This window comes from Panthera onca, chromosome C2 (assembly GCF_046562875.1).
Source record: "Panthera onca isolate mPanOnc1 chromosome C2, mPanOnc1 haplotype 2, whole genome shotgun sequence".
NCBI lineage: Eukaryota > Metazoa > Chordata > Mammalia > Carnivora > Felidae > Panthera > Panthera onca.
Genome location: NC_138347.1, coordinates 128,703,589 through 128,721,820, shown reverse-complemented (window position 1 = coordinate 128,721,820; position 18,232 = coordinate 128,703,589). Strand labels below are relative to the sequence as shown.

Genomic DNA, 18,232 nt, shown 5'->3' with positions numbered 1-18,232 from the left:
GTCCAAGGAAGATACCAGCTAACTGCCTGTAAGACCTAATTAATCGATAGCACTACTGAGTTGAGCCCTGATTTATGGTCCACTGTTTATCCTGAGGACTATGTTGTTTTCTATTTGTGTGGAGACTCATTCCTCATTGTGTCTAAATTATATTCTAAGAATGATTATTTTCCCCCAACATCAACATGTTACAGTGTAAAAACTTTTATCAAAATCCTGTTAAAAAAAGGGGGGGGGGAATCAGATTTCATGTTCTCAATTCTAATGGCAGCTATTCTATAGGATAGGAAGTTATTCAATCATGATTAAAAAACAATGTAAAGTCCCTACCACTGCCCTTCAGATTATCACACAATTCATTAAAATCTAAGACTCATCTTCATACAGCTCAATGGCTTATTCTATCTAACTACCTGAAAATATTTCTTCTGAATTTCTACAGAAGTGATTCAGTATCCCTTTTAATGTAATTAACCTATGGAAATCTCCACAAAATTAATTCTAGCAACTGAAATTATATTTTTAGTATTCCAATTTTAGAATGTTTCACTCAATGCTCTAGAAAGCAGAAGTTGAAGATCAAGCCCAATTCTGCGCATGTTAGATACTATGTACACAGGATGGTACACATGCCCCACAAATAACCAAGCACACAGGAACCACTGGCAGACAGACCACAGACAGCAATAGTAAATCATCTTTAGAATTAAATTAACTCTTACTGGTGATAGGAGTTGCATTGTTGGGTGTGTCAGCTCTCAGATATTGAGTCGTCTGGGTAGATGGCTGAGACAGCCCTTGGGAACTACTGCTGGCACTGATGCTGCAAACAAGTTTTAAAAGAGAAATATTTGGTAAGTCAGCTTCAGTGAAAACCCTCCTTTTTCTATGTATGCAAAAACACATCCAACCCATATAACCAGCTTAAAATCCTGATGGCAATCACAATAATGCATGGATCTCCATCACAAACATGCCATATTGAAATTTTAATCTCATAATATAGAGCCACTTCTTCTTTCCTTTCTATCCTCACAATCATTAAGCACGTTCATCTTATCAATCATTCAGAAATGCAGGTATTAGTCCTTAGACACCATAGACAGCAGTCCTTAACCTCACACAGAGATATGATATGTTAGGGATCTATGGGTCATCTCTTAGAAAAAGAACCCATGTCATCCAATTAGATTGCTTTAAAAAAAAAAAAAAAAGAAAAAGAGGAGTAGAATGACAGGCCTCTTTTACTAGTGGTCCAAAATCAAATGGCCTAATAAAGAATATAAAAGCAAATCAAATATGCCAATATGCCCAAGGCTTTTTAAGGGGTATCATCTCTGGTTCAAATCAATCCCCCCTTTTTAGAATTTCTGGAACTTATTACAATTTTCTAGTATTTGAAGCATTCCATTATACCATATCCTTTAAATAATATAAGAGACCCAGAAAAGGACAGGCTCAAGTAACTGTTAACCCTATACTCACGATTTTACAAATTAATACCTCATTAAGTATGTGCTTTTGTCTTTTCTGTGGGTAAAAACCTTACCCCAGGTTACCCTTGGGCACATTTCAGTTTCACTACCTCAGCCCTTGAATTCTGTAGTAGACGGGTGAGGGATAGAAATTTAACATGAAAAGTGAACTCAGATGGCAGGAAGTCATACCAAACTGTCAGGATAGGCTTTTCATGCCTTCCTTAGCTATAGGATCAGCAGGGTCCAGAGGCTCCCAATTTTCCTAAATATGCAATATCTTTGAACTGACCAGGCCCCACACAATAGCTCTGTATTTTCAAAACCTGGTGATTGAAAAAAATAATGACAAAAAGTTGCTACTCAATCAGGGTGCCTGGGCGGCTCACTCGGTTAAGCATTCGACTTCAGCTCAGGTCATGATCTCACGGTCTGTGAGTTCAAGCCCTGCGTCGGGCTCTGTGCTGACAGCTCAGAGCCTGGAGCCTGCTTTGGATTCTGTGTCTCCCTCTCTCTCTCTGCCCCTACCCTGCTTCTGCTCTCTGTCTCAAAAATAAATAAAAATATTAAAAAATTTTTTTTAAAAAGTTGCTACTCAAGAACTGATCTCTATGAGTCTACACATGTAGTGGATATGGGGCAGTACAGTGAAGAGATGAAGACCATAAACCTTGGGTATGGGGGCAGTACAGTGAACATAAACCTTAAAATCAAAACTGCCAGCACCATTTACGAGCTGTATGATCTCAGGCAAACAAATGGTTCTGTAGCCTCGAATTCCTCATGTTTAGAATGAGTCTGATTCTACCTCCTGACAAGGTTGCTAAAAGGATTATATGAAAAATAAAGAAAGAAAGCTTTTAGGAGAGTGCCTTGTCCTCAAACATACACTTACAAATTATTAGAAATTATTATTATTACTAATATTATTAGTAATATTAGAATGATAAGGAACCACAGGACACCTGTTTTTGGAGTTCTGGGTACTACTCAAAGATCAGACTAAAAATCAGTGTTGTTGAAAGTCCAGGGGAGGGAATAGAAATGTTACCATCCCCAAAGAGTGGAAAATAAAGGACTTCAATTTACTTACCCATAAAATAGGATTAAGAAAACCTACCTCCCAGGAGTTTTTTGAGGCCCCAGTTGTATAATATATGTGAAACTATTACCTAACTATTACCTGCAACCAACATAGTTAAATAAGTGGCCAAACTCCAAATTATTTACTGGTCATTTGTTTCTCTCCAGTAACTGAACAGTAGGTGGCACTCTTGTACCACTTCAGAATTCTTGAAAAGCCTACAAAGAGTACATTACTAGCCATCAAGCTAGTAAGTAGAACAGCGAGAATTCAGAGATGCTTTGTTTGGCTCTTAACCACTAGGTTATGCTCTGAAAATAAGTGATAATATAAGTTGCTTTTATTCAGGCAATGTCTGGAAACCTTTGCCCAAAAATGGAAAGAACCAGAACACCTAACACATGAGTGTAACTGATTATTTTAGCAAGCTGAGGTATATGCTCCATTGAATCTGTAAGTTTTTGCACAATTTTGGCTTATGTGTGTTCACAGCCCTAGCACGCACATAAGCATTCAAGGAAAATGTGTGTATCAAGACTTTTAAATGCCAGGTTCCTCAGTGACTCCTTTAACTGTGCGTGTGTCCTCTCAAAGTCCTATCTAAATGTCCCTGTTACCTTACTTCCCACTCAGAGGCTTCCAAATGTCATTTCTTCCTCTATAAACCCCAATTCTAACTTTAACACCACCATATACACAAAACCTATTCTGAAACACATCTCCCATGTATTTCCCTTCCTATTCTTACCTTCTTCCTCTTCCTTCTCTACTCAGATAAACCAAGTAAAACAGAGGGGACAGAGAGTGCTTAGGGGCAGATACTGAATCCAACCAAGTTGTGTTGGTTGTTTATGCCACACATATGCTTACCCACTGTGTGTATAACACTGTGTAGGCCTGAGGATTCAGTAATCAATAAGACATATTGCTCCCTAGTTGGAAAAAGCTTATAGTCTAGCAGCAGAGACAAGTACACAAAAATGATTACTGGAGAAAAAAGTAGAATAAATGCCACCAAAGACAGAGAGACAGAGAGGGAGAAGCAGAAAGCAGGAGAGACAGAGGAGGGAGAAATGGGCAGTTGGGAAGCTTAGAAAAGACTTCATGTAAGAGATGGCAATGGAGTTGGAATCTGAAGAAAGAACAAGGTTTAGGAACCCTGTGGGCAAAAGGAAAGCATGAATTAAAGTCCTAAAGGGCAAATATAGGGCAAAACTGTGGAACAAGTAATCATCTGACTACAGCATAAGTAAGGGTACAGTAAGGGAAAAAGAGAAAGGTTCAACAAGTTTGGAAAATACCTCTCCACCGAAAGAAAGGCTTTGAAAGGCAAGTCATGAAGTTGGAAGTCTTTCAGTCAGCAAGTGGGAATCACTGAGGAGAAAAACAAGAATTGTGTACTGGGAAAATAAACCTAACATTCCATCTTTACCTCTTACCCTATCCTACCTATAAAGTCCTCCCTGTCATCTCTGACCCACCTAGGCTGGGACAAGTACCTTTTCTATTCTCACACTATACTACACATATCATAATCACCAGATTTATAAACTTCTATAATTATAGGTTGTCAAAGTAAATAAATACTTGAAGCTCCAAGGTATATCATTATTTTTTTTAATATTCCCAGCACTTAGCATATCTAACCCTGTGTATCTCCAAGGCTACACTTTAGAATCATCCAGGAAGCTTTAAGAAAAATACTGATCCCCTAACACCACCCCAAACCAATTACATCAGAATTTCTGGAAGGTAGGACCCATGTTTTATAAGCTTACCCATGACTATAATGTACAACCAGGTTGAGAACCAACGGTTTAAAGCACACACAGCAGGTTTTCAATAAATTTACTGGATGGATGGATGGAAGGATGGATAGATGGATGGAGATAATGACAATGATGGAGGGATGAACTAGGTAGAAGAAACAGGGCTATTTTAAAAAGGTACTAGGAGTGGAATAGAGTCATGTCAAAGGGGAAGGGAATAAAAGTGTGATCCCCACTTCTTACCCATAAACTAATAAACTATAATTTGTCTTCAAAATATCTTTTAAATAAAACCAGAGAAACATAAATACAATAATCACAAAGACAACAGTTGTTCTTTTGGCAAGACCTGATCACCCTCCCTCCTTTCCCTGTGCACCACTGTGCATGCTGTGTGGGCTCCCATGAAAATGCGGATAACCGCTTTAATTTTTTTCCTTTCCCAAAATAGGTATAATACCTGTCATCCAGTTCAATTCTTTTCATACTATGAAGGTGCAAAACAGCTAATATTATTGCTACAAGAAATATTACTGCACAGCAAACCCCCACGCTGATATAAAACACACGTGTAGAAGTGGTTGGAGCTGCATGTACAGGATCATCTGAAATAAAAATGAAAAAGCACATTAAGCTTCCTAAACAAATATTATCAATTGCTTTGTGACACAATGAGTATCCTGTTCTTTGTGAGAAAGATTTTCATTTCATGTGTCCATTCTTTGATAAGATCAGTCACCAATGGTGTGTTGATAGAAGTTCTCAAATTTTTTTAATGTTATTCAAGGAATTTTCAAAAATGGTTTTAAACAAAACTTTTCATGAATGAATATAAAAGTCACAAGTGCTAGACATATGATAAACCATCTGTAGCAGTGCTGTCCAACAGAACTTTCTGCAGTGATGGAAATGTTCTCTAGTGTGTTATCCAATACAGTAGCCACTGGCTGCCTGTGGCTATTAAGCCGTTGAAATGTAGCTAGTACTACTGAGGAACTGAAGTTTTCATTTTATTTCATTTAAATTAATTTCAAGTTTGGGGTGCCTGGGTGGCTCAGTCGGTTAAGCGTCCTACTTTGGCTCAGGTCATGATCTCGTGCATCATGAGTTCAAGCCTGCTTCGGATTCTGTGTCTCCCTCTCTCTCTGCCCATCTCCCATTGACACTCTATCTCTCAAAAATAAATACTAAAACATTTTTTTTTCCAATTAATTTCAAGTTAAATAGCCACATGTAGCTAGTGGTTACCATAGTGGACAACACACATGTACAGATCATTCATATTTGTTCAACAATGATATCTAGAGTGGAAAAGATCAGACATCTTTGTTACCAACCACTGATTCACAGAAGGAATATACAACACAGTGACCCCACACATTTTAAAAAAACAAACTTTTAGTCTTCTCTTATGAGAGTAACAGATTATTTTGCTTATTTTTTATTTTTTTATTTTTTTAAATTTACATCCAAATTAGTAAGCATATAGTGAAACAATGATTTCAGAAGTAGATTCGTCAATGCACCTTACCCATTTAGCCCATCCCCCTCCCACAACCCTTCCTGTAACCCTCAGTTTGTTCTCCATATTTATGAGTCTCTTCTGTTTTGCCCCCCCCAACCTGTTTTTATATTATTTTTGTTTCCCTTCCCTTATGTTCATCTGTTTTGTCTCTTAAAGTCTTCATATGAGTGAAGTCATAAGACTTTTGTCTTTCTCTGACTAATTTCACTTAGCATAATACCCTCCAGGTCCATCCACGTAGTTGCAAATGGCAAGATTTCATTCTTTTTGATTGCCGAGTACTACTCCATTGTATATACATACCACATCTTCTTTATCCATTCATCCATGGGTGGACATTTGGGCTCTTTCCATACTTTGGCTATTGTTGACAGTGCTGCTATAAACATGGGGGTGCACATGTCCCTTCAAAACAGCACACTTGTATCCCATGGATAGATGCCTAGTAGTGCAACTGCTGGGTCATAGGATAGTTCTATTTTTAGTTTTTTGAGGAATCTCCATACTGTTTTCCAGAGTGGCTGCACCAGCTTGCATTCCCACCAACAATGCAAAAGAGATTCTCTTTCTCCACATCCTCGCCAACATCTGTTGTTGCCTGAGTTGTTAATGTTAACCATTCTGACAGGTGTGAGGTGGTATCTCATTGTGGTTTTGATGTATTTCCCTGATGATGAGTGATGTGGAGCATTTTTTCATGTGTCGGTTGGCCATCTGGATGTCTTCTCTGGAGAAGTGTCTATTCATGTTTTTTGCCCATTTCTCCACTGGATTATTTGGTTTTTGGCTGTTGAGTTTGATAAATCCTTTATAGATTTTGGATACTAACCCTTTATCTGATATGTCGTTCACAAATATCTTCTCCCATTCAGTCGGTTGCTTTTTAGTTTTCCTGATTGTTTCCTTCGCTGTGCATAAGCTTTTTATTTTGATGAGGTCCCAATAGTTCATTTTTTATTTTGTTTCCCTTGCCTCTGGAGACGTGTTGAGTAAGAAGTTGCTGTGGCCAAGATCAAAGAGGTTTCTGCCTGCTTTCTCCTCGAGGATTTTGATGGCTTCCTGTCTTAACATTTAGTTCTTTCATCCATTTTGAGTTTATTTTTGTGTATGGTGTAACAAAGTGGTCCAGGTTCATTCTTCTGCATGTCGCTGTCCAGTTTTCCCAGCACCACTTGCTGAAGAGACTATCTTTATTTCATTGGATATTCTTTCCTGCTTTGTCAAAGATTAGTTGGCCATACGTTTGTGGGTCCATTTCTGGGTTCTGTATTCTGTTCCATTGATCTGAGTGTCTGTTCTTGTGCCATGCTTCTTTATTTTTAAAAATAAGAGCAGGATAACAAGACCCCACTCAGTAAACAGTATTCAATTTTCCATTATTCAAAACAGAGGGAAAGAGAAAGCAAGCCTTGGCGCTGGAGGAAGTAACTCAAAGACAGGCAGACAGACCGACACACACACACACACACACACACACACACACACACACACACCCTTACACACAGGCAAACTGAGGAAGAGATGCACGGAGACAGAGATACATACGTTCTAAGCGAGGACAGGTGAAGACAGAGAAATAGAAGCAGAACTGGTGTAACTGAAGCATCAAGTAAGTTTTGATAATGAGCACTCACATTATAATTCTACTGAATAAAACCTGAGAAATTTGGGTTCTATCCTAAATAAGACACGAAATCATTACTAAGCAAAGGAATGATATACACTATGACAGCTGAAAAAAAACAAAGCCAACTTCATGCTGTGCAAAGAATGCTATGAGTGTTGAGCAACAACAGGGAAAGGGAAGAAGTTAGAAGGTTACTGCAGTAGTCTAAAAAAGAGACAGCAGTGGTGTGGGCAAGAGTGTTATGGAAGATAAATTAATGGACCGGCGTATAGTTAACAGACCTTGCTTATGAATGATACTGGGGTAAAAAGAAAGAGAAGAATCAAAACTTTGGCTTAAAGAATTAGGTGGATGATGGTAACTTTACAAAGATTAAAAAAAAAGGCAAATTGAGGGAAAAGAGAAAAAATCAATAGTTTTGTTGTGACTAAGAGTACCCAGTACACATCTACATGGACATGTCAAGCTGACAAGAAATACAAGTGGAGTTCTGGGGATAGGTAAGGACAAAAGATAAAAGCTATAGCTTTGAAAAACTTGGGAATCAGGCTGCTTTCTAAAATTTAAACTTTGCTTTGAATCAACAAACAATAAATCAGAACAGATTAAAGCAAAGAAACCAAATGGCTTCTAGAGCAGCTACACTTTACTACAGACTGAACGAAGGCCTGACTTTCCTGAAGAATGCCACAGGCTAGTCAATCCTGGGAGGGGCAGAAAAGGAAGGTCGCCAAGGCTGGTGTTGGCAGTACCCATCCAAGCACACACCAGGGCAGAGAAGAGGAAAGACACTGCTCTGCCGGGCAGGTCCCCTGAATGTATCCCACTTGTTCACCCCCCAAATTCCAGGCTTGTGTATGCACTGCTCCTATTCCTTCACTTTGACATTTCACTTGCCACCACCTGGTCACCCTTCAAGTCTCAGATGAGATGCCACTTTCTCAGGAAGCTGTCCCTCACTCCGTCAGAGATGACATGCCCCTCCTCAGGGTTCCCAAAGCACCATAGCTTGCCACACTCTTGTTATTATCACTGCCTTATTGCCTTGTCCATCTCATCCTCTACATCATAAGCCCTTGAGGGCACGGACTGTTTTGCTCAGTTTGATCCTCTGCCTCCAATCATACCACCTGGCGTACCACACATCCTCAAAAAATGCTGGATAGATGGATAGAAAGGGAGGGAAGGAGAGAGGTATCAAGAAAAAGAGCCAGAGACCAAGAATATGCAATATTCTATTCTCTTTGTTAGAAATAACATCCTATTAACATAAAAGAAATGGGTAAAGTCACCAGAATTTTCAAAGTAAATTTGAGAAGCGGTGATATTTTTAAAATGGTTTTGTTTCTTCTCAGAGATAAATCCAATGAAATATTCTAAAAAAGTAGACAACATCTCATATTATTTTATCTTCAAAAAAGGCGTATGTTGGGATATCCAGATATTCTTTGCCTCCTGAGGTGAGAAAAAGATAAAACAGGAAGCACATACTACTATCTATGAACTACTCTTGCCAAGAGTTGGCCCTAAATCTAATCAAGTACAAAATCTAATACCAGTTTATAGGAGAAAGAAAAATATGTTAAATAATGCCACAAGGATGCAGAAGTGAGAAATTCTATGTGATAAATGATTCCATTTTGTCAACAAAAAAGTGATACGGGGGAGAGGGGTGATCTCTGATTAATATAAAATATTTGTCAACAAAACAGTGTGTGGGCTTCATTTGATCCCAATGTGGAAGACAAAGTATAAGATATTTTTGAGACAATCAGGTTAATGAGAACATGAACTAGCCACATAATTTATTAAGGAACTATTGTTAATTTTGTTAATTTTGTGATAAATCAAATATAAGTGAATAGGTGCTGGGTGTTTGTGGGTTGTTTTTTTAATTGCCTTTTTAAAAAGAAATCCATACTGGAATATTTATACATGAAATGATGCCTGGATCGTGCTTTAAAATACCCCAACACTCCCCACCCACTTACTCATCCAGGAAAGGAGGAGGAAATCAATGGAACAATACTGGCAAAACATTGATCATTACTGAAGGAGGGTAATGGTCACACAAATGAACAAAGGTTCATCAGTGCATTCTCTCAGCTTTTGCGTATTTGAAACTCTTCCCTTCCACAATTTTTTTTTAAAGTTTACTTTTATGAAGAGAATCTAGTATCCTTTTAAGATAGTGCTATTAAAACTCTCTCAGGAAGAATAGGACTCAATGTGTCCACATCAGAAAACTAAAAAAGAAGTCTAAGTTATACCATTTAAACACAACCATTACCAAAATAAAAATCTACTTTGAGTTTCTGCTCTGCAGGTTTAAGTAAGTATCTTTAAGTATCCTTAAGCTGCATTTTCACCTGGATGAAATTAGCTGAGGGTTAACCGGTCCAGGCCACAAATCAGATTTTCTAACCTTCTGCTATTGAGATGAGGATCTTACATACGTTTTCATGTTCATACTTTAATTATTACCATTTGAAATGATGTGATATAAATTCTTGCCTATAAAAAGTTTTTAGATCATTTGTTATAAAATATGTATGAATTTTACTTTACAAGTATTTCAATATTCTAACAGTTTCATCTGACTATATACCAATCAGTGAAATAAACAGCAAGGCCTCATGTATCTTTTGGCAAACTGGACACTACTAGGCCTCCAAGCCTCATACAATCATGTACATTTACAATCAGGCAGTTTTTATTCCTCATGATGGAGAAAGGTAATACATTAACACTTACAAATAGTTCTGCTAGTGTTTTTGTCCAGGGCTGAAGTTTTTACTTCTTCAAGTTCTGAATTTAAAAAAGATAAAAGATGCTTTTAGAAATTCCTTCTTTTCCATGAAAATCCTTAAATACTTTAAATACACTTTCTGAATTTTTCTCTAACATAGTTTTAGTTCTATTAGAACATTGCCTGAACTAATTAACAAGGTATTTGTTGCAAGATAATAAATCCTACATTACTATTCTGATCATCATCACTCTAATCACCAATCATTAGTCTATGGGTGTTGTTTATAGATGCTCAATGAAAAAGGATTTCTGTGGTCAAGAAGTTTGGGGAAAGCCAAGTATTATATCATCTGTGGGGATTCACAATTCACATTAGCAGAGTATAAAGGCTCTAAGGAATGCTTAAGTAATGAAACTTATCTGAGCCAGCAGTCCCCACTCTCACATAAAAAAGGAACATTTTCTTGCCAGTAACACCCATTAGCATTTGATATAGTACAGATATGTTTTCTGTTGCAGTTTTTTAAATGTAGTAGGTGGAAAACCACACAAACACATTAGGATCACATATTAAAGTAAGAGTCATAAATTGGATAACTGGGGTAGCCAGAAGTATGACAACAAAATGAAAAGGGTGGCACTATCTTAAACTTAAAACAGAATAGAAAATTATGCTGTTAATGTTAATTTTCATGTACACATTAAAGAAAATGGAGAAAGTATGAGATCATTCTGAATGTCATCTAACCATTAACCTCAGTGGATACTAACAGTGGTGGGCTCCACTGATCACACCATGTTTGGCCATCATTTTGCCTTTAGATATTAAGAGACGAAGCACCATGGTACAGTCAGAACACCCTCCCCCTAAGCATCAGGAACCAGGCTTCTACACTCCTGACTGGCTGTGCAAACTTAGGTGGCCTCTCCAGGGACAAGTCTCCTCACATCAATTATATAATGACTAGGTTGAACTAGTCTCTAAAGTCCTCTTTGGCTTTAAAATTGTGTGAAAGTACATACATAACTGAATATACTAGAACTATAAAATATATCAAAACAGTGAAAATAAAAGGTGCCTGCTAACTTTCCATTTAAAAAATGTCCACTCTAAGGCGGTACAGCTCTTTTATTGGCATCTATCTGGACATTAGCCATGATAACTCACTTGCTGGCCCCAAGTATTTTCCTAACCCTTAGCACTAACTTCAATTAGGAAATGTGTTAAGACAGAATTTAACAACAGAGCTAAGAGCACGAGTTTGCATGCAGCTGCACCTCTTAGCTGTCTGACCTTGGCAAGTTGGTCAGATTCTCTGAGCCTCAGTTTCCTCTTCAGAAAATGGAGATAATGGAGCAGCAGAAACTGCTGCTTAGAATTGTCGCAAGGACTAAATAGGTTCAATGCATGTAAAAGCACTTGTAACATAGTACAAATGCACAGTACGAGGCACTCAATTTTAGAGGGCTTTATTTTAGTTCCCTCCCCCCTACCCTACATCTTAGATAGTAACCATCTGTACATTAAGTGAAAGAAAGTGCAAATTCAGGTCACTTTACCTCTGTGCAACTTAAATTGAATGGATTGGACAATCTTTCAGGAAAACTCTCAAATTCTTTCATCTATTGCCCATGGGAATTCTCATAGCCACTGTCATTTCTTGAGTAACAGATTATTCAAACCCAAAGCTATTAACATTTATTAAGTACCCATACACAGTATTCTAAGATTTAGGTTTGATTCAATTAACCAAAAAGAAAATAAATAAGAACAACTTCTGAAACAGGTTATCACGCCCATTTTACAACTGAAAAAACTGAGACCTAGGTTAAACAACTTGTCCAAATATCCTGCCAAGTCTATCCAGCCCCAGGACAACTGAGCCATAGTATTGTTATAAGACAAACACAGTTAACACTGAGTTACTCAGGGGCCCCTATCAGAATTACTTGACTTCTTTACCTCTTTAATACTATTTCACATTCTTAATGGAATTAGCAATTCTGATAAAAGATTTTGAGAAAGCAGGGCCTGAGTGAGATTCCTGGCAACAAGGTAGCTATCAGGCGATTTTCTCAGAATTTCATTTGTTAGTGCTTTTTCTTTTCTCATTTGCTACGATAATCAAGATTTGGTCACAAATCTAGAAAAAGATGACAAAATGTATTTTTGACCTTATCACATCTATATAAAACACATACTTTGGTGAACAAATTCCTTACTTTTGTAGCACATTTTCCTTCGTTTAAAATTTAAGACTGTAAAGTTTTTTGAAGAATTTACTGTCAAGTTGAGCTGCATTAGTATCATAACCTCAGAATCTACTTTGCCAGTACAGGAAAGCTCGACCCGAAACACTGTTTAAAAAACAAAAAAGAAAAAATATTTTAATTTTCTAAAAAATCAACATTAATACCTAGTATTTTACAGTTCTTTATTTTTGTTGCATAAAACTAAAAGAATATGTACATAATACTAAAATTTTCAGAGAACTTATCTTCAGACTACATACCTTTAGACATCATTTATTATAGATATAAAAGTTAAGCATTAAAGAACAAGCCAAGACATAAAAGAAGAGATTATTATCTTCAACTTTTTCTCATGATTTTTAATAGATTACTTTGTCTCATAAGTCCTCTCATTATAATATAGTAAAGCTACTGAATAAGGCAAACCATGCTACCTTACCAGTCACATCAGCAACGATAACAAAAATTACTTGACAAAAAGGAAACACAATTTATCACCAAAATGCAATTATGTATTGCTCTTAACGAAGATTAAATATAAACCCATAAACTGATAACCTGATAAATCAGTCAACTGTGAATTTAAAAAATACAAAGCTTTCAAAACAAAACCTTTCTTTTTTTAATGTGTTATGTTTTTTTTTTTTAATTTATTTCTGAGAGTAAGAGAGACAGAGCACGAGCAGGGAAGGGGCAGAGAGAGAGAGGGAGACACAGAATCTGAAATAGGCTCCAGCCTCTGAGCTGTCAGCACAGAGTCCCACACGGGGCTCGAACTCACAGACCACGAGATCATGACCCAAGCCGAAGTCTGATGCTTAACCGTCTGAGCCACCCAAGCACCCCCCAAAAAACCTTTCTAAACAGAAACTGACTTTAATCAATTATTGTAGCAATGAGGTAACAGACTTCGGTGCACACCATTTTTTTCCAATCTTTCAGTTTAAGATTCTTTTCCTATAAATTTAGAGTATCATTCTTTTCTTCTTTTCAGAGAGAGAGAGGGAGAAAGCACACACTAAGCAGGGTAGAAGAAGAGGAAGAGAGAGAAAGGGAGAATCTCAAGCAGGCTCCACATTCAGCATGGAGCCCAATGCAGGGCTCAATCCCATGACCCTGGGATCATGACAGGAGCTGAAATCAAGAGTTGAATGCTCAACTGACTGAGCCACCTAGGTGCCCCTACAATATCATTCTATCTGTATAAGCATATGAAAAATATGGGCATTTCTGAACTTCTTTACTGACCCATAAAAATGAGTAAGCCTCCCTATGCTTTCCTAAAGCTTAATGCACGTCACCAATAACAATGAGTGACTGCCAGAAAAAGTTCCACAATATTGTGGAAAGTACATGGCTTACCCTTTCAAATTTTAAGAAGTTCACTGTTCTTAAAATCTCATATCTTTAGGAGCTTTTCTCAAAAGGCTGACTCAATAGTAGTTAAACTGGTATATATATGACACTTAAATCATTTAGTCAGATTATGTGACTATCCTGTGCAGATGCTGTGCCAGGCACCAATGCTAGATGGCTGAAAAAGAGAGCTCCTGTCCTCAGGTTAACCACAGGCCAGCAGGGAGAGACAAGCACAAAGAATTACAAGATAATGTAATCAGTTCAAAAACATTTAAATTACAAGATCCTGCAGGGTAGGAAGAACAAGATCCTGCAGGGTAGTATGAGTAGGAGTATATAAGCAGAAAAGAGGAAAAGGCAGTTCCAAATATACTGACGAGCATGTGCAAAGGCAAGGATGTCAAAACCGCATGTAGTATGGCACCACTGGAATGCTGGGGCAAATGCAGCAACACAGCTAGACAGGCAGGTAAGGGGACAGGATAAACATACAACACACTGGCTGGAGAGTCTGCAGTGGACTCAGCTGATGGGAGTAAGGGGCCCTGATGGGCTTGATGTCATTTGGTCAGATAGGAGTGTTCAGTGATCATCCAGGCCATGGTGTGGGAATTTGTCAAAAACGAACAAGACCAGACACAGAGATCCATGTGGAGGCCAGTGCCAGCAATGCAGAAAAAGGAGATAAGGAAGTGCTGAGTATAGACAGTTCTGGAAAGGATGGAAAAGAGGGAATGGTTTAAAACACAGTGCAAATAATCAGTATTTTCAAAAATTACTTTTCAAAGTACTTATACACCTATGCCTACCAAGTAGAATACACTATATGTCAATTGTTAAGCTGTTCTTTTTGGGATATGGGGGACACAATTGAAAACAGTATGTTCACTCTTTCAGACTCACCTGATAAAGTGCGTGGAACTTCCCCCTGAGCAGAAATGTTGACCTGGGGCATGTCCATAGCCACAAAATTGTCTACTTGGAATCCCAGCTTATATTCAACCTGTAAAATGTAGAAATAAAGAAACTGAATCTGTGGTAACAGAAAGGACACTAACAATTTGGCTTTACTGATTAACTCATTAACTAATAAATGCATGAGCATTTATTATTATGTACAAATCTAGCTCTAACAAAATCCAAATTGTCAGAAACAGTCCTAGGAGTTTTCAACTGGATAAAAACTCAACCCAGTAAAGCCACCCCTCTATTTCATGTCCAGAACAGTACCACCACTCTCCTATAAAATCTGCCAACTAGGATTCAGAAATCTTGCTGAAGACTACACTACCACTGACCGAAGAGCCCTGGAGAGACAGATACGAAAAGCCAAGTTGTTGAGATGTGTAATTTACAGACCACTGACTAGTCACCAATGTCTTCTCTAATTAATAAGTGCCAGGCTCTAAGGCTTTCCATGTAGCTGGTGGATGAAGGTCTACGCTATAGACCCACTCACTACACAAGATTACAAAGCACAGATTTCTCACAGAATATCTCTAGTCCAGCTTTCACCATGAAGAAAGTTTATGTTTGGACACCCATCTAATCTCTGAATCTATTTTTCAAGTGAGTCGGTATCCAGAAAGGAAAAGAGGTGACTATGAAGGCATCACTGGAACACCAATATTAACTATCGATACCTGGCCCACTTGGGGGCTTAACATAACCAGCCAGCCCCAATAATACAGCCCTACTGCTAGATTGATAGTCATGAAAGAAACAACTCAAACTGCAAAACAATAGCTGAAATTCAGAATAGCTGCCACCTTCAAGACCTTCAATGAGGCCTTATATTTCACATTACTCTTTGAACAGCCCACTGGGGTCTTGATGAGAACAGGTACTCCTCTCCCATTCACTGGTCACATGGGTAGTTTTGGTGGAGAGATAGAATTGGCAGAAGGCAAGGGACAGTGGATTGGGAAAAGAGTGATAGGAAAGAGGTTTATGAAACCATTCTTTAAGAAATTTAACTAGGAAAAATGGAACAAGGTTGGGAGTGGTGTGAGAAAGAGGTGACAGATTCTAAAGCTTTTCTTTCTTTTTTCAATGGGCAGTATTAAAATGTGTTCATATGCTAATGAAAAAAGCCAACGAAATGGGACATAATAAAGATGAAAGGAAATAGGAAGAGAGTACCATCCTAGCTTATAAGGAAAGGGGTGGACCTGGACATTGGCTGGGGCAAAGGGTGTTTATCAAAGGATAAGAAGGGTTCAAGCCAATGGATTTAACTCTCACTGTGGGTGTCTTTTCACACTTTCATACTTGAATGTCCCTAAACACTGTAGGGGTATAAATCATATTATTACCTTACAGTTAAGATACACAGACAAACAACTGTTAAAGGCTGTATTTGGGAAGTGCCATGTTCACAACAAAGAAAATGGTCTTGCTGCTGCCTGTCACTGACTTTGTGGTACCTCAGGCTAGTCAGTATTCACTCTTACCCTAGCACACCACATTTCTGTCACTGCCACCAGGGGGTGCTAGAGAGCTAGCTACACCGTTGTGTTTGGGCCAAGAAGGAGCAGACTTTCCAGCAACACTCGCTAACTATAACACTACAGAATGCATTGACTATATTCCTGTATCTATGCTGTCTTTGAATAGGACAATACATGAAGTGCAAGTGCACAAAAGAAATTAAGCATAATCAGTAAGAATTGGATAGGAACCATGAGACTGTGTGACCTTTAGGTATATTAACTTTCCTGAGTTTCAGTTTTTGTAAAATGAGGCTAACACATTATGAGGATCAAAGAGGATAATTAAGACAACACACCTGTCAGCTTGGCACAGGTCCCCTGACAAATGCATACCGCAGTGGCATCAGCTGTCATTCCAGAGTAGCTACCCCACTGCCCCATTGTGCTTCCCCTATAGGCACCAGCCTACTACTAACCCCAGAGATTGACAAAAGTAAGCCTTCCAGTGCTCTGCCAAGAACTTGCTGCAGTCCTTCTGTTTTGTCCTCCATCTTGGGACCCCCACTATTCTAAACAGCCCCCTACACTCTCAGCCTTTTCATAAATGTCTTCTCCACCTTCTCCTACAACCTGGCTTTCCTCAGATCTCTTCTCCCTGCCTATCATTCAGTTCTTACAACACCTAACCCTTAGGGTCTAGACAATAGGGTCTGCATTCTTTTAGGGTCATTAGGTCCTTTCTAGACATGCTTCCCTCATGAGAAATCCCCTATACCCTGAAGCTCACAAATTCTACTCAAGATGGCTATTTCTCATGCCATAAACATCAACAACAGACAAAAACTTTGCAGAGGCCTTGGCCCTTGGCTCACTTTGTCTCCTGTCACCTTCCCGGGTGGGCTTCAATATTACAGTATTCAGTAAACCTACATGACAAAGAATTACTCCAGAACCAAAACAAACACAAAAATCCCACCCTATCAAAGACCCCATCACTACCTCTGATTCCTATAAAACCAGTTTCTTTGTCTCCATCACTGATTCAGCCAACACTTATGAAACACATGTGTAAGCCAATGGCGGTGTACAGAACTGGGCTACAGTGGACAATTCAGCTATTTCCCTTCTCTCTGATCCAGCCAGTGGCCTGGTTTCACTTTCCTACAGACTATGCCCCGAAGACTACAAGGTTACTGACATGATAACTGGTTCATTCCCCTCCATACTCTTAGAGGGCCGCACCAGCACCCTAACCACCTCTCACTCATGTTGCCCAGCACAGATGGAGGAAATCCATTCCTGGAGAAAAGGGTGCTGCTACACAAGAATGACCCCTAAGCTCAAGACAGACCCATAATCCTATCAGCAAGCCCTTCATCACAGCCTCTTCTCTCTCCCTAGTCTACTCACTCCAAATGTCACAGGACCTCACCACTTCACTACCTGCTGCCCTCCCCACTTCCTCACTCTCAATGTTCTTATCTCCTTTAGCTAGCACACAAGGACCCCCCCCCCTTCTTTATTTCTTTTCAGCACCAGAGAGATCTGTTAGAGTACTCAACCTCTGCCCTCCAGCCTCAAGGAAAGACATATTCTCCTCTCCAAATAATAAACACTCCTCTCCTAGTATATTAGGTTCTAACCCGTTTCATCACTGATGGGATCTTGTATCATCCACTGGTCTCTCACTCTCCTATAACTTCAACCTCTCCCATAGGTGCAATTACCTACTAGACATATATGTCTAATAATCTTATAGGTCTCAAATCTAACAGATTCAAAGCCAAATGTATGTTTCCCCACATTTGCTATCTCTTTTATTCTAGGTCTCAGTTATCGTAAGCAGAGACACAGCTAACCAGAGACCAGAACTTCTAAGAAAGCAGAGAGCAGCAAATGGGGTCACAGGCCCTAACGGCAATGTGGAGGGTAGGGGGCAAGACTAACACCTAAGTAT

At 38.7% G+C, this 18,232-nt stretch overlaps 1 protein-coding gene across 3 annotated transcripts in view; it reads right to left on the bottom strand.

The window, feature by feature from the left end:
* Positions 1-18,232, bottom strand: part of RYK (receptor like tyrosine kinase) — a 103,229-nt gene that overhangs the window by 39,197 nt on the left and 45,800 nt on the right. For 2 of the 3 annotated variants that reach the window (XM_078432331.2, XM_060638713.3), the window contains exons 3-7: positions 14,747-14,846; positions 12,455-12,589; positions 10,235-10,288; positions 4,789-4,933; positions 723-823 (exon numbers count right to left, since the gene is read on the bottom strand). In XM_078432331.2, the coding sequence (XP_078288457.1) occupies positions 723-823; positions 4,789-4,933; positions 10,235-10,288; positions 12,455-12,589; positions 14,747-14,846 (535 nt within the window). The remainder of the gene's footprint in view (positions 1-722; positions 824-4,788; positions 4,934-10,234; positions 10,289-12,454; positions 12,590-14,746; positions 14,847-18,232) is intronic. The other variant, XM_078432332.2, reaches the window with a different exon arrangement.